General features: G+C 55.4%; 1 protein-coding gene across 1 annotated transcript in view; it reads right to left on the minus strand.

The window, feature by feature from the left end:
- RALGDS (ral guanine nucleotide dissociation stimulator) overlaps positions 1-20,816 on the minus strand; it is a 44,021-nt gene that overhangs the window by 2,828 nt on the left and 20,377 nt on the right. Inside the window, 16 exon segments of the mRNA XM_084649886.1 lie at positions 1,474-1,588; positions 1,862-2,107; positions 2,459-2,660; positions 3,299-3,394; positions 3,966-4,087; positions 4,389-4,421; positions 4,716-4,802; positions 4,897-4,974; positions 7,563-7,647; positions 8,283-8,386; positions 9,135-9,350; positions 9,516-9,637; positions 10,209-10,402; positions 10,971-11,045; positions 13,104-13,297; positions 15,505-15,615. Coding sequence (XP_084506012.1) covers positions 1,474-1,588; positions 1,862-2,107; positions 2,459-2,660; positions 3,299-3,394; positions 3,966-4,087; positions 4,389-4,421; positions 4,716-4,802; positions 4,897-4,974; positions 7,563-7,647; positions 8,283-8,386; positions 9,135-9,350; positions 9,516-9,637; positions 10,209-10,402; positions 10,971-11,045; positions 13,104-13,297; positions 15,505-15,615 — 2,080 coding nt within the window.

Raw genomic sequence — 20,816 nt, forward strand, 5'->3', positions numbered from 1 at the left:
CAGTTAAGTCACCCACGGGCTCCGGCTGCCTTCACGGAAGGGGAAGGAGCACGTAGCCAGGAGCCAAGGTAGAGCAAGGCTGGGACTGCACAGGGTGAGCCCCTGGGTCCTAGCCCCACCTCTGCCGCTGACTCACATTTAACTTTGGCCAAGTGCTGCAGCCTTGGCAGGACGGAGATGGTGCTCACCTCCCTGACAGACAGGAGAGCGGCATGGGGCTGCCTCAGCCACTGGGAGGATCACAGGGAATCTCTCTGGCTCCAGAGCATCTGGGAGGGAGGGCCCATTTTACAGGTGGGGGAACTGAGGCCCACAGACTACACAACTTGCCCAAGGTCTAACAAGAAGTCTGTGGTGGAGAGGGAACAGGATCTGGGTCTCCAGCAGCCCAGGCTGGTACCCTAAGCGCCGGGCCATCCTTTCTTTTACGACTCTAGGGGAATGTTCTCCCCAGAAAGTGATGGCAGAAGCAGCTCCAGTAGCTCCTTCCCTGGGGGGCACATCCCCTCTAAGGAGTTGTGGACAGCTCCATCTAAGGTTCTGCCTACACAGCAGCTGCCAGATGTACACAGGCTAGTTCTACTCAGGCTACTGTGCTGAAATAGCATAGCCCCAGCAGCTGGGGTTAGCTACCCAACTACAACCCTACGGGAGAGCTATGGTCTGTCCTTGGGTCACCAGCCCAAGCCCCTGGCTGCGCAGCTGCAGCCCCGGCTGCTGTTTTCATAGATCCCAAGCTCAGAAGAGACTGTTGTGACCATCTAATCTGATCTCCTGTAGAGCACAGACCTTCCCTAAAATAATTCCCAGGGCAGATCTTTCAGAAACATCCACTCTTGTTCTGAAAATTGTTCGTGCTGGAGAATCCACCTGACCCCGGGTAAATTGTTCCAATGGTTCATTTTTCTCCCCGTTAAAAGTTTAGGCCTTATTTTAGGGTACTAGCACATGTAATTCCTAGCTCAGCGAGACATACACCTCCCAGCTTCTGTGTAGACATACCCCAGTGTAACATGGGCAGCTCAGGCTACGAGGGACACCAGAAGGCCCTAGGAAGGGGGGACCGTGTCAGACAAAACATGTGTCAGACCCAAAACGTCACAAAGTTCAGAATGGGTCCATTAGCTTCCCCACCCCAACTCTGCAGGGCCTGGTCCCAGCTGGCCTGGGAGAAGCAGCAAACACCGGGACAGCTCGTTCCTTTCAGCGGCTTCTGCAGCTGGGTGGTGCAGAGCTAAGGGCTCAGGCCAAGCATCCCAGCGGCAGCACGCTCTAGTCTCCCTTGGCCAGCAGAGGTGTTTTTGAACTGCCCAAGGGCCTCTGCTCGCACAGGGCGCTGTGAGGGCACGCTCCATCTCATGATAGGGGCAGAAGTCTGGGGTGACAGCCTCATACCGAAGGGGAGAGGAAGCGAAGGATACTGTGAGGGGCAGTTAATGCCAGAGGCAGGGTCCCAGCAGAAGCCCTAGGTACCTCTTTCCTCTGAGATGATCTGAACGAGCTCGTAGTCTTCCGGCCGGTCCCCGTCCAGGTTGTGTTTGGCCATAGCCTTGCGAATCACCACTGGGGTCTTATCCTGGCTCGTCACCTGGAAGGGGAGAGTGCTCATCAATCCAGGGATCAGGGACAAGGACCCAGAAGTGGCTGCCAGGCCTAAGACAGGTCCCATGCCCCCCTGCTTGTTAGTTCAGCAGCAATCGCCCTCTGTCCTTCCCGCTGCAAGCTCTGCCAGGAGGTGCTGTGAGGATCAAACACCTGCCTCAGGAGGCTCTGGGATTGGGCACGCAGCAGACTCTCCCCCGGATGCACTAGCCCAGACTAGCCCCCTCCCCCGGATGCGCTGCGGGTACCCAGTGCTCACCAGGATGCTTTTGTACATGTTGCCATTGTCCACGGCCAGGCTAACCCGGATGATGCAGCAGTCATCGATCTGCTGGTTGTAGAGGGGGAGGGAGAGGGAGGAGTAGCTGGAGATGCCCGAGACGGAGCGCTTGTGGGTGCGCGAGGCCGTCACCGGGGTGGAGGAGACCGAGGAGGAGGAGGCGCTGCTGGAGCCAGAGCCGATCCCCGACGTGTCCAGGGAGGAGAGCGAGGTGCATTCCCAGAACTGGGGGGGAAGGAGGGACAAGCACCGGCTTCAGCATCTCCATCCAGAGAGGAAAGCGGGTGTCTCCCCCAACCGCACCCCCAGGGCCAGGAGAGGAGCGGGGGTTCTGCTCAAGGGAGTTACAGCCACAGCGGGGGGGCAGGGAATTCCCAATGACAACCCCCACTCATGCCTTGGACGGGAGGGATGGAAGGAGAGGGGCTCAGCCTCCCATCTGCTCCAGGTTAGAACCAGCCTTTAGGAGACGCGTGGGGGGAACCCCCACCCCCCAGGGCAGAGGCGGGGCTGCAATGGGCGCACCTGGCTCCTGATCGCCTGGGTGCGAGGAGAGCCCAGCGAGCTGCCCTGTACCTTCTTCTCCTGGCAGTCGGGGGACTCGGGGATGAAGCTGATGTTGATTTCCTCCACGTCGGAGCTGCTGGAGCCAGCCGAGGTGACGCTGACCGAGTCGGCCGCGTCCCCGCTGCACAGGTACTGCCCGCACTTGAGCTGGTCGAAGGATTTGGAGTGGGAGCTGCTGCTAGTGCAGGGCTCAGTGCTCGGCACCTGCCGGCTGCAGGACGGGGGAGACAGATACGGTCAGGAAGGAACAAAGCAGACATGCACCGTGCAGCCGGGGCACCCGCCCCACGCCCCCCCCTGCAGCCTCTGTTGCCCGCCCCCAGGGAACCTGCCCCGCAGCACCCACCCCATGCCCTCTGAAGCCTCTGTCCCAGGCCCAGCTCCCTCCGCTCTAGAAAGAGCCCAGTGTCCTGCCTGCACTCCAGCTCCAGCAGTTCCCTTCTGTAACCGTGAGCCCTCCCCCAGCTCTGTTAACGTCGCACAGCCCCACTGCTATTCTAACCCTGACCCCACAACCAAGATGTGCTAATGCACCCACAGCCTGAAGTGCAGCCACCCCTGCTATCCCAGGCCTGGGGCCCAAACTCTGCCAATGCAGCTCATTGTTAACAGGCAGCCCCCTAGGATCTCCCCCAGCTTGGCCATCACCCCTTACTCTCGGCCCATGGCGCCCTTCGCTGCTGTGGCTGGTTTCACCCACTGCACTTGGGTCAAGAGCGGGGGGCTGGAGGGAGACATGCCAGCCAGCAGTTACCCAAATACCACCCCCCACAGCTTGGCCTGGCCGCTAGCTCTGGGCAGCCCATCTCTGCTCGGGGCCCTGGTGAGAAGGGGAGCAGGGAGACTCACTCGCTCCATCGCTTGATGATGCCTGTGTTTTTCTTTGCCTTCAGCGTGTTGCTGGCCGACTCAGACAGGGGCTCGATCTCACATGAGAGGCTATAGCTAGGAGAGGGGAAGAGAGCAAAGATTCAGTCAGGTGAGGCTAGGGTCCCCCTCCAGAGCTAGCCATGTTAACAGTGCAGGGAAGGGAACGGATTGGAGCCCACGCACAGCACTAGGGTGACCGCAGGTTTCTGACAGCCTCAGGAGTTGGGGTGCAAGGTGGGGTTGTGGTCCAAGTCCTGAGGTTTCAGCCTGGCATCTGAAGAGCGGGGAGGCTACAGGTGTTTAGACGCCCCCTGTTCTGGGGGAGTCAGTCTGCAGGGTCACCAACCCTGCACCCCTTTCCCAGTGCCAGATTCGCCCAGTGCGTTGGGGTTTGCAGGGAGGCGGCTCGGGGCGGCGCACAGTGGAGGGGACAGAGCAACGGGCCTAAGGGCTCAGCCGCAGATTTTCAGCAGCCTGGATCTGAAGGAGACAAAGGGTCCCGCTATGGGTCCAGGCAGCAGAGCGTCACAGAGGGAGGGTGAGCAGCAGAACAGCCCACGCTCTGGAGGCCCATCCAGAGGAGGAAGGTGCTGGGTCCCTGCAGACGGACCGGTAGCTAAAGCCCCTGGCTCCGGGCCCAGCTCACCTTTCAGCCTCACTCAGCCGCTCCACGCCATGGAACCACTCCACGAAGCGATCCTCCTGCGTGAAGCTGTAGTTGTTGCAGGCCGACTGGAGCAGCTTGATCTGGGCGATGACTTCAAACTCCTGCAGGGAGCCGAGGCAGAGACAGAATGAGGCCCGCTCCTACTGGCTGACCAGACCCCCAGACTCCTGCCCCATGAGGTAGGGGTGTGTGTCTTAGACAGGCACCATACATGGAATCACAGAGCCCCAGGGAACCACTCCCCCAGAGCCAGCTACTGAAGCTTCAGACTTCAGAATGAGGGAGCCCAACTGGGCTGAGGTATCTGCAGGGCCCCAGCTGCCTGGATGCACAAAGTCAGCCCCTTCCTCTAACCCAGGTCTGCTCAAGCTGAAAGCTCGGCTGTACGTGAACAGCTCTCACCTTCCTTCTCTTCTCAAAGTTGATCAGCCCCCCCTGAAAGATAGAAATCAAACAAAGGTTACAGGGAACCTGCAAGCGAGGGTTCCCGCAGCTGCCAATAACCCCTCCCCCTGGGAACCGATCCCGCAGAGCAAGACAGGCGAGGCCTTGCATCACGCTAGGGGGCAGCGTGACTTCAGTAATGTACCCATGCGTCCCGGGAGTCTCACCATGCAGGGATCCAGCCCTTTATTTTCAGCCACAGCCTCCCTCAGCCAGTTTCTGGGAGCTCCAGGGCTCAGTGAGGGAAGCCAGGCAGAGAAAGGGAGGCAGGGGGGGAATACTTACATCCAGGAAGTCTTTCATGGCAGTATCCAGCATCACTAGGTCTGTGAGGAAGGTGCCCAGGTAGGGAATGGTGCCCTGCATCACGCCCTGGAAAAGGAGAGAGAGTCGGGGTGAGCCCCACACAAGCGACGGCCGCAGAGCTCTGAGTGAGCTACCAGCAACGGGCGGCCACGCCACTCACCATCTCCCGCTGCTGCTGCTGCCGTTTCTGGGCCCTCTTTGGGTTGATCTCCAGGGTGGCGAATTTGGACGTCCCCTCCTGGATTGGTGGGAAGACGACATAGGTTGGCTTATTGATTTAACGTCCCTGCTAGAGGCTCTCCTTGATCGCTAAGATCAGGCCTCCTGGGGCAAGAATTCAGACAGTGCTTTGCAAACCCTGGGTAAGTCCCACTCCCTGCCTTGCAGCTCATGCTGTCAGACAGAAATTCAGGTAGGGCAGGGAACACAGGAGCCCCACCCAGCCAGGTTTACAGAAGTGCCACCCACCTGCTGAGGGGCAAAGGGCTTGTCTATGTGGGAGACTTTTCTGGTGTAGAATTATATCAGCACAGTTAAGCTGCTACAGTTCTACTGGCACAACTCCCCATGCGGACACACTTATCCCAGACTAAGAGTGGCTTTTTTTTGGCTCATCTTAAACAGTGCTGCCTACTGCACAGAGCACTGGACTGGGACGCAAGAGACCTGGTTTTCTGTTCCCACCTCTCCCACTGGCCTGCTAGGTGACCTCAGGCACATCCCCTCTGTACCTCAGTTTGAGAGCTACAGGTGAAAAGCGCTAGATAAAGAGCCGGGTATTATTATTAAACAGCTTCCAAAGCGACATTTGCTCAAGTGAAACCAGGCCCTCTTCTACCGGAACAGGAGCGCCCACAAGGGGAGTTAAACTGGTATAGTGATAACGGTTTAAATTCACACCCTACCTTATACCAGTATAGCATCCCATGTGGACAAGACCTCTGTCTCTATGGGGGTGGGAACATGATCAAAGCTGAGCATTCATGCTATAAACAGGAGGAGTCTCACCCGATATGAGTCATGCCGCCCTCCCCTCATCTCAATCTCTCTCTCCGTCTCTCACACACACACACACACACGTACATATTAATAGCTCATCAAAGGGATGCTCTGTTCCCTTTTGGATTTTGTGATCTCAGCCCCAGACAGAGATGGGATGCAACGTCCGAGTGAACGCCCTGATGCGGAGATGGACATTTCTATAGCAGCATTTTACAAGCTTTGGGCCCGAGCCTGAGAAGGGCTGAGCACTCACTGCGCACCCTAAAATCAGGGATGGCTCAGTGGTTTGAGCATTGGCCTGCTAAACCCAGGGTTTTCAGTTCAATCCTTGATGGGGCCATTTAGGGATCTGGGGCAAAAGTTGGGGATTGGTCCTGCTTTCAGCAGGGGGTTGGACTAGATGACCTTCTGAGGTCCCTTCCAACCCTGATATTCTATGACAGACAATCTATGACAGTGGGACTCTGGGCAGGCCCTTTGTATGTGCAGGGCTGCTAAAATGCAGCCACCTCTGGGGCAGAGCAGCCACCTGGTGCACAACATCCTATACACACCCCTCTGATGTTGGGATTTGACCCTGGGGCCTCAGGCAGCCAGGCGATTCCAGCACAGAACCATTAAGCCCAGCCCTACATGGAGCCAGAATGAAAGCTCCATACATGACACTGGGCAATACAGTAACAAGCAGGCTCCAATACTCCTTTCGCACCCACTGCATCCTCGTGCAAGGCTGCTGCCATCAGCCGGGTTACTCTTGTGCCACGGTGGTGTGAACGAGAGCAGAATCAGGCCCACTAGAGAGATTTTCAGATGCAGTCTTGGTTTGGCCACCAAGTCGGCTACTTCCTTTCTAGGCAGCTAACAGGCGGGGGCGGCTGCCGCGGTGCTGGCTGCACACACTAGGCCAGCAAGCGCACATATATGAGAGAGAGCACGCGTGTGTGCATGCGCAGGAGCCAGTCCAGGAGTTCATCTCACAGCCGGCATCTGGCATGGGCTCACACAGCCAGAGCTCCTTTACCTCTGTTCCAGGGAGATAAGGGGAGGGAATCCCTCTGCAGACACTCCTCTCTCATAGATAAGCCTCTCCCCTACTTATCTTCTGCCCTCGCTGGGGATTTCCTTGCTGCCAGAGCTGGCTGCAGCCCAAGCCCAATCAGAGCCATGCTCAGCAGTCCAGGCTGTCAGCATCAGCCATTCACAACATGCCGCCTTGCTCTGCCCCTTTCAGACTTAAAGGGAAACTGTCCAGTTGGAAGTTCTGGGCCAGACCCTCAGCTGATGTAGTTCCACTGAAGAGCCATCGATTTACATAGACTGAGGATCTGGCCCATGAAAAACTAGTTTCCCCTGTGTGTATTATAAACACTGCCTGACAGTTAAAACTGGGGAGGATTCTACAAACCACATGCCCCTTTCTCCTTTCATCTTGGGCAGCCGAAATAGCCCAGTCAGTTTCAAGTCTCTCACTTCCTGACACTCATGTTCCAGCAAAAGGCTGCAACATCAGAGATGCAAATATTTCAGAGGGAATCCTCATTTCGGTTTTAAAATCACCCACACTCCCATATACATTCCCATTGGGTGCAGAAGCGTGCAAAAAGTTTGTCTGTGTGTGCACACTTAGTGTGTCTGTAAAGGGCATGCTTTAAAGATCATGCAAGACCTCTATCATCTCATGGTATGTGCTGCTATAGACTTCACTACCCGTTCCCATTGCTCCACACATCCTCACTGCAGACTGGGCAGCATCAGGGTAAACTCCCATCCCACCCCCGGTTCAGAAACAAGCCCACGTGTAGAGAGACTCTGAGCTCCTGGTACCTTAATGAGAAGCTCCCGGCTCAGCGAGTGGTTGTTCTCATCCGAGAAGATTTCCGACAGCTCGTGGAAAGTGCGGAAGCTCTCCCTGTTCGGGGCGAAACAAGGAGGCATCAGCACCGGTGTCCCCAACCCGTTTGGGGCTGTCTTCCCCTCTTCTTGTGCAAGCCTATGCCCCTTTCTAAGCCCCACGCTGCTAGTAGACCACGAGTCCATTTCATTCTCCAAATTTCCACTTCCCCAAAACACCAGCTTGTATTCTGGATTCTTTCTTAGGCGATGGAGAAGATTTTCCCAGCATGCCTTGGGAGAATGGCCATTCTTCCCCTTTGGCTCGCAGATTTATTGACCTCATTTGCCTGGGAATCTGCCTGAATGAAACATTCCCTTCCAGGCTGGGCCATGCCCCTGGGAAGGACCCAGCTGATCACAGCATTAGTGGGTAGTTCTGCCATTTTGGAGGGTATCCAGGAATATTTTACGTGTGGGATCTACCGTAGTTTCCTCATGCTGATAAGACAGCAAAATGTCTTACATTGGTCCCTGGCTTTTGGACACACTCCAGGAGGAGAGCCGAAATGATCACAGTGCCATCTGCACGATCACCAGGCCCTGGCTATAGCCCTGGGATGTGAGTCAGACAGCGTTACAGCTTGTGGCATAGATGGGAACCCCCAAACTATGCTAACACTCCGGCCACGGGACTCAAGGGGCTGCGCTCACCGTGACACCTCGTCCCAGGTCTTCTTCAGCCTGTGAACCGCGTTACACTGCAGGGCGGAGAGGATGGCTCGGAGAGAGGAGAAATTCTTTAGGATGCGACACTCCTGAGGGGAGACAGGGAGGCGGCAAGGTTTAATGTTAGTTGGAAAGATGGCAGCCAGGCAATAGTTATTGGTTTCCCCCTTTGGCCATGGAGACTTTTAGGGCCAAATCCTCAGCTGGTGTAAATCAGTGCAGCTCCACTGAAGTCAGAGCTATGCTGATTTAGCCCAGCTGGGCAGCTGGCCCCTTAACATCTCGAGTCCCATCTGTACCCTCCCCTCCCTGCAAACCTTTTTCAGGTAGGTCCCAGCCCAGGCTTAGGCCCCTCAAACGGGGGTCTCCCTTCACACAGACAGGAATGGGTGACTTTAGCTCTACAGAACCGCACTGGCCGAGTTTTCGTTCTGCAGAATCAAAAGTCCAAGGCAGAGGGATGTCAGAGCTGAACCCCACTTACTCAAACCCACAGATGATGGGGGTTTAGTTTGGTCCCCCTCAGCCATGGGCTCCTTGGAAAGCGATCTAGTTTTCTAGTGGGGGCATGGTAGGTGGGACAGGGAGTTCCTGCCATTAGTTACAATTCTTATCCCCATTCATAAGGCTTTATAACGGGTATCATTATCCCCACTGTACAGAGGGGGAAACGGAGGCCCTGGAAGTTGAGACTTGCCCAGGGTCGCAGAGCGGGGCTTAGAACCCCCTCCCAAGCCAGTGCCCTATCCACTGGGCTACACTGCTTCAAGCACCAGCAAGGGACATCCCAGAAAGACCCCACTGGGCAACGGCTGGCATCACAGAGGACAGTCCTACCCGAGCCACTTCAATCCACCGCTCCACCACTTTGGCCCTCTGCTGCGGTTTGAGGGAACGGTCCCCCAGGCACGTTGCGATGACGCAGTTGGTGACGCTGTTGAACTGGGAGACGGTGGCGCGGATGGTGGGGGCCAGGTGCTCTTTGCCCTTCTTGTCCCGCTGGGACCAGATGCAGCCCAGGCAGTGGTAAGGCACCACTTTCTTAAACAGCTCCTGGAAGAGAGAGGGTTGGAGATGGGTCTCTCGAGGGAACTCTGAGCAGGGAACGTGCAAGCAGGAGAGCGAGAGCGTGACAGGCCCAGGCAGACAGCAGAGCGCAAACGGGCAGGACCCCAAGCACATGGGCAGAGCACTCAGTGGCAAGGCAGCAGTACTCACAGCATCCATCAGCGTGAACTGCTCAGCCACCATCTCCTGGGAGAAGGCGAGGAAGTCTGGCTTCCCCTCCCCCAGCCCGTTCTCCTCCACTATCCGGAAGGTGCAGCTGGTCTGGTCCGCAGCTGAGAAAAACAGGGGGAAATGACAAAGGGACAACCCTCCATTCCTCAGTTACACACTTCACCCCAAATACAGACACCCCACACCACAGCCAGACCCTTCCCCCTAACCCCCCTTCCCACATCCCGATACACAGCTTGCCCTCCCCTCCCCCTACACAGACAGACACGCTCACACCCCTCAGGCCACCCATCTTGTACAGGCCAGGAGGGCGCACAGGAGGTGCCTGCAGGAACTCCCGCCCAATGCAAGGAAAGCCAGCATCCTTCCCCAGACTGAATCCTCCCAGGGTCATTTACAAACTGAATTCCCCTTGTTGTGGGCACGAAGAGGTCCGAGGGGCTCAAGAGGGCAGGGCAGAACAGAACGGACTCATTTAAGGGTGGATTCATTCGGCTTTGGTCATGTGGCAGGTTTTTCAGCTCTGGAGATCCTCCGGGGTGCTAACCCTCCTCCTTTCCACCCAGGCCCCGCCGACGGCCCTCACACGCAGTTCTCACAGGCGTCACCAGGGAAGCCCAGGACACACACCACACAGAGCACTAAGGGGCACGGGGAGGAAGCACCGCTCACCGTCTGCCTCTGCCTCGCTGTGCTCCTGCTGCTGGAACTGGGCCAGCAGGATCCGTGCTCTCCGCTCCAGGTCCGAGCCAGGGATGTTGTGGCGCACGTAGGAGATGAGCTGCTTGAGGCAGGTGAAGTCTGGGGGCTTGCGGAAGTCTTCAGAATACTGGTCCAGCCAGGCGCCCAGGATGGAGGAGATGGTGCTGGGGAGAAGCAGACGGACAGACTGGCTGTTAAAAGTGGGCATAAAGTGACACCTGTGTGCAGGCGCGTGCCAAAGTGTACGTACGCGTACACGTCTGATGGCGGAGCGCCCACATGCCCATCAGCCGAGAGCCAACATCCCCCAAATGTGCTAACAGAGCTGCAAATGTACTTTCAGCAGTGTCACATCATTAACCTGTGGAACTCACTGCCACAGGATATTACAGCTCAACAAATTGGACCTTGACAGGCAAGGACACATGGCCTAGCAGTTGGAGAAGGAGACAGGCTCGGGAGACCTGGATTCTATTCCTGGCTTCTTTCCAAGACCCACCCAATCCGAGTTCCCAGCTTCTGACTCGATCCAAATCCCAGCCCATCTCAGCCCAGCATTCTCCCTGCCTGTATCCTCCTAGACCTAATTCCACAGCACACAGCCCAGAGTGGATGGTCCTTTGGCACCGGGAGACAGTTCCATCCATGAAGAGAGCAGAGGGGCCAGGCAGACACATTCCCTCCCTACCCTGGTGCCGAGTGGAGGGCTCATGGCAGCAGAGGTATGCTTACTTTTTCAGCTCCAGTCTCTCATCCACAGTGTATCTGGTGTGGTCCCCATTCACCTGGACATGCAGTTTGCCGTACCTGACAAGGGGATAACAATGCGCCAGTTAAACCACACACCCCTGGGCAGTTGCCTCTCCACAGCGACCCTGCTGGAGCAGGCAGGCATCCTTCGCTCTGGATCTCTTCCCAGCATACCACCTGCCCCCGGCCAAATGAGTCCTACCCCCTGCATGGAGTTTGGGGACTTACGAGGCATTTCAGCCAGGGCAGGGTTCCGAAGACACCTATATCCATGCACTCCTGCCAGGGGCCTTTCAGGAGCCTGTTGCCAAGCCAGGAGGGGCAACTAGTACCCACTGTGGACTCTCAGGGTTGCCTTAGGAGGACTCTGGATTTCAAACTGTGGGGGACGACAGGACCGGCCCATGTCCCATGCACACAGGGACAACCACCCTAAGCAACCACGACAGGTCGCCCTTTCCCATGCATACCTTGCCAGGCAAAGAGAAGCTGCAGCTGGCAGGCAAAAGTCACCAACTTGTTCAATGAAACCACACCAGTTTCAGAGTTGGACAGCTTAGCCCATGTCTCTCTGGCTCAGCCTGGTGCCAGGGAAGTGGCACTGCATCCATGGGCATCTCCTGAAGTACCCGCACTGCTTGAGACAGCCGACAGGGCTGTCACGTCTGGACAGCATTCCCAGAGGCGGCACTTCTGGGAACGCCATTGTAACATCCATCAATCAGTGTTCCCACCCCCACGGTGATGCTCTTAGAGTATTTCAATGTATAATCAACCAGGTGCATTATAGAAGACAGAGGGCCACCTTCTCCTAAAGCAGCAGGCACTGGCCACGGTCAGAACAGGGTACCCGGTGGGATGGACCTGGCTTTGATCTAGGAATGCTGAGACCCGGCACCGAGGCAGCTCTGGGCATTTCACAGACTCATTGGACTGGACTGGCCCTTTGAGAGGGACAGCACAGGCATGAAGAGCAGAGTTCACACTGTCTCCCCCCTGCTGTAGTCATCGCATGGCCCATAAGGCCCCCTCCTCCCCCCACGCAGAGTGCAATGCCCGGACAATCCCGGGAGTATACATGCTCCCTGGTATGCGCTCCCGCTAACATTGCCCCCATTGTTCCGGCGTCCTGGCAAATGCGCTGTGCTAGGGGCACAATGAAAGGCTGCCTCCGGAGGGGGTGGGGGCGATACAGCTCCAGTTACAAACAGCAGCATGAAAAAGGACTCAAGGTTGGGGACGCTAACGTCTCTGGAGAAAGCAGGAGCAGCTCTCCTAGCCTAGCTTTCCACACAGTACTGGGATGTGCCCTGCTCCACCTCCTGTCGGGCTTGGAAGGCCCTGAGCACAGGTGGGCTAAGGGAAGGGCAGAGCTGGTCGATCCGGGACTACACAAAGATCTCCACTCCCAGCTATGGGCCTTGGGGGGGTGGGGGGAGGGCGGAGGGGAGGAGAGACACACTACATGGACTATTCCATCCCTGAGGCTGTAGCATGGCTGAGTACCACCCCACCACCCTGCCCCCCACTCAGTCTGCATGAGAGGAGAGGACCCAGCCCAGCCAGAGTTTTGAGGCTGGAATGGGGGCAGCTCCCCGCTAAACCCAGAGGGGCCCCCCCAAGGAGCAGCTGTGATGTGAGGTGCTGAGCCATGGTCAGAGGCAGGCATGAACCGGCACGAGCAGGGCCCGGAGGAGAGAGCTGCATGAATCGCCTGTCTGGAACATGGGGGTGTGGGGCACAGGAGGGATCGTGGCACGGATAGGGCACAGACTTCATAGATTTCATAGATATTTAGGCCAGAAGGGACCATTATGATCATCTAGTCTGACCTCCTGCACAATGCAGGCCACAGAATTTCACCCACCACTCCTAAAAGAGACCTCACACCTATATCTATGCTATTGAAGTCCTCAAATTGTAGTTTGAAGACCTCAAGGAGCAGAGAATCCTCCAGCAAGTGACCCGTGCCCCATGCTACAGAGGAAGGCGAAAAACCTCCAGGGCCTTCCAATCTGCCCTGGAGGAAAATTCCTTCCCGACCCCAAATATGGCGATCAGCTAAACCCTGAGCACCACCCCAGGGGCACCACAGGGAGGGAGAGGCAGCATCACCTGTTGAGCAGCAGGTCTAGCACTTGCTTGGTGGTGGCGAAGGCCCGGTACGTGCAAAGGAAGATGGTGACGTAGGTGGAGTCATTGCCCTTGAAGGCTGAGACCAGATACTCCACCAGCTTCTCCAGGGTCCCAGCTTTTATTGTCCGCACCTTACACGTCTCGTAGAGGTTCAAGGCCGACTCGTTCTCAAACTGGAGGTGGGGGATGATGGACGGCGTTAGACGGAGGACAGAGAGAGGAACACGAGCGCAGAGCTGAGGAAGCCAGGCCCCAAGGGGGACACACACACACACACAATCATTTCCCTAATGGTGCCAGGGCACCTCTCCCTTCAGGGCGCTATGGGACGGTGTCCCAGTGCAAAGCAGCGCTGGAATGAGCACAGGACAAATGCGGACGTTGTGCTGGTTCTTGCTACGCCACTGAATCCGTCACCAGTGGGTCACTTCCCTCGTGTGGACAGGGACTCAGTCCAGTAAAGCCTGAGTAGCTTCCCCAGGAGCTTCTGCAGCATTCAATCAGGCCAGGGCAACGCTCCCGCAATGGGCCTGCTCCTTTAAGCATGATCGCAAGCATGGGCTCCACAGACAGGGAGGTCACAAGGGGTAGGGATGGGGAACCAAGTCCCTTTGGAAACCAAAAGGCTCAAGAGCTCCGCCCCCTTCCTAGAGGCCTTGCGTTTCCCCCTAGCCTGGGCACTTGGAAAGCTCCATGCAAGGAGATCCTGCTCAGCGCACATGCATTTGTGAGAGCTGCAGTTCTGTTTAGTGACCCATGGGAGGCGCTGCTCACAGAGGGACAAAATCAGAATTGGACCAGCACATGTGTCCAGGCAGGTCTGGCTAAAGACTCACCATGACACTCCTGGGGGGGGGTGATTACCCCAATTTTACGGGGGGGGGGAACTGAGGCACTGAGAGGCCAAGCAACTCGCCCAAGGCTACAGAGGCTGTCAGTGCCAGGATTAGAACTGGGGCATTCCTGGCTTCCAGCCCTATGCCCAGTCCGCCCCTCTACTGACAGAGCAATCTGTCCCAGTGGGGAGGTGCCCAAGCAGATCCAACTTGCTATGCCCTCCCCATTCCTACACCCCTGGTATCTGTTATCCCTGCTCAAGCAGACAGAAGGGCTGGCATCCCTGGCTCCCCGTTGCCCATGGCCTGGACCTGCCTGGCTCAGCTCAGGAAACAGAAAGTTAAAGAGAAAACAATAGGCGGGGAAGGGCAAAATGAGGATCTCCAGCAGCCGCCTCTTCCTTCTACTGGCTTCAGGGCTCCCACATGGACTCTGCATGAGACACACCCACCCGCGGGCAGCAGGGAAAACCAGGCCTGGAGCCTTATGGCTCCGGGATCCTTCTCTCAGCGCTCCCATGCAGGGGTTGCCCATCCGCTCTGCCACTGGAATGTGATGGAATTGGACAGCCGGAAACAATAATACCCAGCGCTGCATTCCTGCGGGCCTGTCTGGTCCCCCGGCCCCATGCCAGCTCCCGGAGGGGAGAGGCTTTTTGTTGGCCGTGTCTGAGTTGGTATGGGAAGGACAAAAAGGATGTCGGCTTCCTCCAAGACAGGCTGTTCAGCAGGAGAGAGAGCCTCTCTTAACCCCTTCTTCTCCAGGGAACAAAGCACCAGATCCCATTGAGCACGGAGCTCTCCAACTCCCACAGATTTCAGTGGGAAATGTGTGCTCGGCCCTTCCCAGGAGATTGGGGCCCTATTCTGCAAAGGGCAGCCTAATTTGCATCCCTCCCAATCCCCTCCTGATGTGCAAGTAATCACATGGCTCCTCCTGCCTCCCCAGGGTCAGGCACCTTCTCCTTCCAACTCTGGCAAGGAGTCAGACAAGGATTTGAACTCTCCCATGCACACTCAATCCAGACACAGGGCCAGGTGCTGGTGAGCTCTTGGTAGGAGACCCCAAAATGGGGATGCCCAGTTTAATGCCCAAAGCAGGAAGAGGATGAGGCACATGTGAGCATGTTTCATCAGGCCGTCCTATTGGGGGGTCACCCCCTGCACGGAGCTGCAGTTGGCAAATCGAAACATCTGTGTCCACATTGGCTGGGGTGCTCCATCCCCTCACCCTGACTGTTGTATGCCCATGATCCCCAAGCCAGCCACCTGCCTGCAGGCAGCACAATGAGTGCCACAGTGGGTGCAATGACAGGCCTGGAGAGGGAAAGGACGAATGGATCTCCTGGCCGCTGTAGGAAACGCTGCCCCTAGCATGCTAAGAACTGGACCTGTGGCTTATGTGGCATGTGCCCACCCTGCTGGAACCACGACACCCCGAAGGCCACCTGCTGCCATGCTCCGAAGGCACAAGGAGGAGCAAGCGTGGGGAAATCAGCACAGCTGTAGTCAGAGAGGGCAAAGGGAGGCTGGGCCCAGCTTACCCCGAGCCATCGCTGCCCCTTGTTGGCTGTATGGTGGAGCTGCACCTTCCGGAGCGATATGCTGTAGATCACTCCGTCTCCCAGCTCTTCTCCAATCTCCTGCGTGGAGCTCTGCCATGGGGAGAGGAAACAGCGCAGTTACCTTCACGGCATGGGGGAATTTAGCCCTGGGAATGGCTGGGAGGCCAAGATGGTGACATTTGCATATTTAAATATGAAAATCAGGAGGCATCAGTCCGGGGGGGGGGGGGTAGGAAGGTTTTTTGGGGGGAGCAAAGCCTACAGGTACTTCTCTTCTAATGTAAGAAGAGCTCTAGAGTGCTGTACCGGGGGGGGTTCTACCTACCTACAGATAGGCATCGGTAAGGGGGGCACCTCCTAATGCATCCGTGTTTCAACAGCAGCACAAGCACTGGGAGAGCCAGCTCAATAAGCTGGTCACTCAACCCCCTGTCCTGCAAACTGTAGGAGAGCTGAACCCCCAAAACTCGCCTCCTCCCCAAAATGCAGGGGGGCCAAGGGCCAAAAATCACAGCCTCGAGCTCTTGGGACACAGCCCCTCCCACTGCCTTTAGGGTGCTCAGCCCCTCTGCCAATCAGGCCCAAGGTGCCTGACGCTGATCAGAGCAAGAACCCCGCCCCCTGCAGCTAACACTTCGGCAGCATTTGGGGCTAGGTCGGCAGCGTTCCCTGGTGGGTTTTAACCTGGGAGCGAGTGCTCCCAGCCGCCAGAACGTAGTAGTAGTGCTCCAGTTGCTCTCCCTTCCTTGCCTGGGCTGCTGCCCATTCCAGCCCCTGGAGCACTTCCTAGTCCCTCTGGTAACCGCACAGGGGAACACCGCACTCTGCCCTCTGCGCCTCACTGCTGGGCCGTGCAATCACAACACACGTAACAAACAAACCGTCACAGTGAAACCAATCTGCACTGGAGCGAGGGATCGCACCTGTGGCAGGGAACCTGCTCGGGAGACAACATCCAGCAGGGAAGCTCAGACACAGGGAAAGCCTGCGAAGTGGGCTTTGGATACAGACAGGAGAGGCTGAATTACTGCATCCACAGGAAGAAAAGGAGTACTTGTGGCACCTTAGAGACTAACCAATTTATTTGAGCATGAGCTTTCATGAAGTGAGCTGTAGCTCACGAAAGCTCATGCTCAAATAAATTGGTTAGTCTCTAAGGTGCCACAAGTCCTCCTTTTCTTTTTGCGAATACAGACTAACACGGCTGCTACTCTGAAACCGCATCCACAGGAGGCACTGCAGTGACATGCCACTGACTGGTTTGTCCCCAGCCATTTCTAATGGACCCATCACCAGGGCATTCAGGTACCAATATTTTGCCCCTCTCTTGATGGCACCTTCTACAGACCCTGAAGCGCTTTGCAAATACTAGTGTCAGGGGTTCCAACACCGAACGTGAGAGGGATACGTGCCAGGATCCCCTTTGTGCAAATGAGGGACCTGGCCTACATTCCAGTGCCCCCACATTTTGAGTGTGGCGGTTCTTGAGTGCTCAACCAGAGGTGCCTGGTGCCCCATTCTCAGAGGCGCTCAGCACCCATAAGTCCCGCTGAAGCCAACAGGGCTGCGGGTCCCTGGCACGGCTGAACAGCAGGCCTTTGTTTTCTCAAGCAGAGCACCCGAAATTAGCAGTCACTGGGAAAATGGGGGGCTAAGTGCCTTGCACCTAGGCCATACAGGAGGGCTACAGCTCCGCTAGGAATCAAATCCTCTGGCCCAACTGAAGGCCCTAGAGCTCATCCAAAAGACCATTCTGCCCCCCACAGAGAAAGGGCTTTTGGGGTGGGGGGGCGAGGAGTGGCAGTTTACGCCTGACTGATCCTGAGGTCTGAACTGGTCCAGGAGGCTGGTTAGGGCAGCTCTGATGGTTGCTCTAACTTCTGCCTGCTTCCCCAAGCTCCCCTCCAGCTGGCGTAGCTGTCACAGCAGCTGCAAAGCAGCCTTGAACTGGGCTCTAGGCCTCCAGGCCAATGAGGCCAATTTAGCTCCATTACCCACAACGGCTCCACAGAAGCCTATGGCCCTTCCTCCCTACGGCTTGCTGAGGCAAAACTCCCTCTAAGAGGATTTATCCGGATCCTTTTAAAACACTGGGGGATCCCTCCCTCCCCGCCTTTTCCTGCCCAAAATGGCGAAACATGTTGACATACAATAAACCTGCCACTTGTCCTATGGAGAACACACCTGACAGCAATACCTGGCTAAGCCAGTTCAATGGAGAGATTTACCCAGAGGAGGCTTGCAGCCAATTCCCTCCTGTGTACACACAGCACATCAACAGAGAGAAAGCTGGGCTGTGACACTGCAGAGCGAGCAAAGGAACAAAAGGAACGGTGGCTAGCAACAGCCCTCCTAGTTCCCGTGGGTGATGCGCAACGGGCTTTCTCAGCCACTGAGGTTAACGGACCCACCCCAGGGATGGGTTTGGCCCAGTCAGACATTGCACTTTGGTTTATGAACCATAACACATGCCCGCGAAAAGGCAGGAAAGCCGCCCTGCACGGCCACAGGGACCCCTTGCGCCATCGTTTATCTAACCTGGGCTGGCCGCTCACCTTTGCGCGCCTCGGAGGGGAAAACACAAACTTGATGCAATACCGGGGTTGAGCGCATGAAGCAAATGGGCTGGCCCCAGCCTGGTGGGCAGCGACCAGCTCCTGTAGCAGCCTGCCTGGCTCCCAGTTTCCAGCTGAAAAGCTGAGTTAGGCAGCCGGCTCCGAGAGCCTGTTGCTGAGGAGACGGAGACACCTTGTGCTGCTACAGAAACCCCATCCAGTGGAGAGAACAGCCTGGTTTCCACAGGAGCAGGATCTGACCCCAGTCAGCTGCTCCCATGCTGGGACCCTGCCTTCCTACTCAGACACAAACTGAGCCCAGCTGGTGGTGACTGCCACTGCACGGATTTAACCTGGGCATTGGATTGGGGTAGACGCTCCCCGTAAGCGAGCTCTGTCTGGGGAAGAGGGAGTCATGCAAATGGTGGGTCTGCTGGGTAAGGGTCTTTCCAGGATTTCTGCAAAACCTGGAGTTCTCAGCCATGGAAGTCCCTTGGCTTCTCCAGCAGAGATTGCAGGAAGCATTTCTATCATAAACCAACAAACCAAGCCACCCTGAACCAATCCCTGCAGGCAGCCATCTCCATCATAGCTACAGACGGCGGAAACTATTCCCTCCGCTCCACCCCCCATTGACTTCACAGCTTAGGGCTTGTCTACGCAGAGAGTAATCCAGGAATAGCTATTCCTGAAAAACTCCACATGTAGTTGTGCTTGTTTAGCTTCAGGAACAAGAACAAGCCACACTTATTCTGGAATAAGAATGTCCAAATAGACAAGGCCTTAGATGGGGATCAGTGAAATGGGAATGTGGTTAAGTATGGGCATCTGGAACACACACATGCTCCTCTGAAGTCAAGGCATATCCCTTACGATAGTGTTAATTATACCACAAATCCTCACACCCATTCTTAGGCCCAGTCTGCTTAAAAAGAATGCCAAGAAACGCCTTTTAAAAACCATTTCAGCCAGAAGGGTTTGTCCCAAATTGTTGATGTTTCCACAAAAAAGACAATGTTTCCTGTAATTTACACCCTCAGACATGCAATTTTCCCACCGGATCAGCCTATTAGTCCCTATTCTCTAGGATGGCGACCACCAAATGCTTCAGAGGAAACCAAACCCTGCTCCCACAAAAGGACCTATCCAGTTGCACAGGGACACACATGGAGTTGGTCAGTTTCTGCTTTGCCACTCGTGCAATCACCATAATCTAACCTGCGGAGCAAATTCTGCTCTCTAATTACACTGGTGTAAATCTGGTGATAATCGGGTTCCTCTGGATTTATGGCCTGATCCCAAGAGATGCTGAGCAGCAGCTGTACCTCCCAGCAAAGTGAACGGGGATCTGAAGGTGCCCAGTACCAGTCAGGATCAGCCCTTAATTGGGTATAACTAAGAGCAGAGCTTGATTCAGCCACTATAAATTCCTGATGCAGAATTTTGAAGGACTGCTAAAACTGAATTCACCTAATTAAAATATAAACAGACATATATTGGCAAGTACAAAATTTCCAGTGTTTAATCCATGAATCACTAGCAGAGTTGCCATGCAGCTGAAAGGGAAAGCAATGTTATGACTCAGCAATCAATCCCACTCACGAGTTCCATGTCACATGCAGATGGAATACCCTGTTTTGTCACATATATGTGCAAACTCCATTTCCTTCCTACTTTGAGTCCTTCTGATTCAGTTATTTTTTCCCCCGATGAGTTTTGCGATACCCTCTTGACAAATCATGCACAAAGTAAACGGATATCCGATGGGCATAGGACAGGCACGCACCGAGGGCCTGATGGGTTGCTAGGATGGGACTCTATTAAATATTAAATCTTTATTCTTGGCATCAGCTTCCTCTTTCCTCCCCATTTTTTCCTGCTGATTGTGCGTTCTGCACATGTTGGCCAGAAACTAAGGAAGCAAAACAAAGCAGAAACACAGAGGCAGCTAAGGCCCAAACTGACATCTGCACTAATATTTCCCCCTTACTCTGCAATTTAGCAGAAACAGAACAGGAAGTTGGACTGGGAATGAGGTGAGATCTAGTGGCTTGGCAACAGGCTCCTGAAAGGCCTCCGAAACAGTGGCAAACAAATTTGGTTTTTTAACTTCTTTGAGATGAGTCAACTAAGGTGAAAGAGGAGAGGAAGTGTGTGACTTAATTTAAGTGTGGGCATGACAAAGCCACTGCAGGTGACATACAAACAATTAACACACAATTACCAAGGCCTAAGAGTTAACTCATGTGCCCATTAGTTCACACTTAGCCGTCAGTAAATACAGATAATGAACTGTTATTAAAAAGGTATCAGCCTGCAATACAGGTGACAGAGAAGCTATTTTTACACTGAGGCATCCTGGACAGCATCTGGATTAAATAATAAGACTCTGCACTTCTCTAACACCTTCCAGCTGGGGAACACAAATGCTTTACAAGCCTATTACTGTTTATTATTTGAGCCTAAGTAAATGATACCTTGCATCCTTCCCCAAGAGATACCATCACCCTGTTTACACAGATAGGAAAAAACAGGGCACTGGAGCGGTTACTACCACAGGGTAGATCTGGACGCACAATTCCAAATAAATGCAGCTACTCCAGCGGCAGTGGAAGTGGAGGCTGCCGTACAGGCCAAGACTCAAGCGTGTTTTACCGTCATCTCATCTAACCCTGTCTACAATTCACCCGCCACCAGTGGCTCTGCACCTGCTGAGAATTAACAGGCTGAGAATGC

Source organism: Lepidochelys olivacea (genome assembly GCF_965140295.1).
Source record: "Lepidochelys olivacea isolate rLepOli2 genome assembly, chromosome: 16".
Lineage (NCBI taxonomy): Eukaryota > Metazoa > Chordata > Testudines > Cheloniidae > Lepidochelys > Lepidochelys olivacea.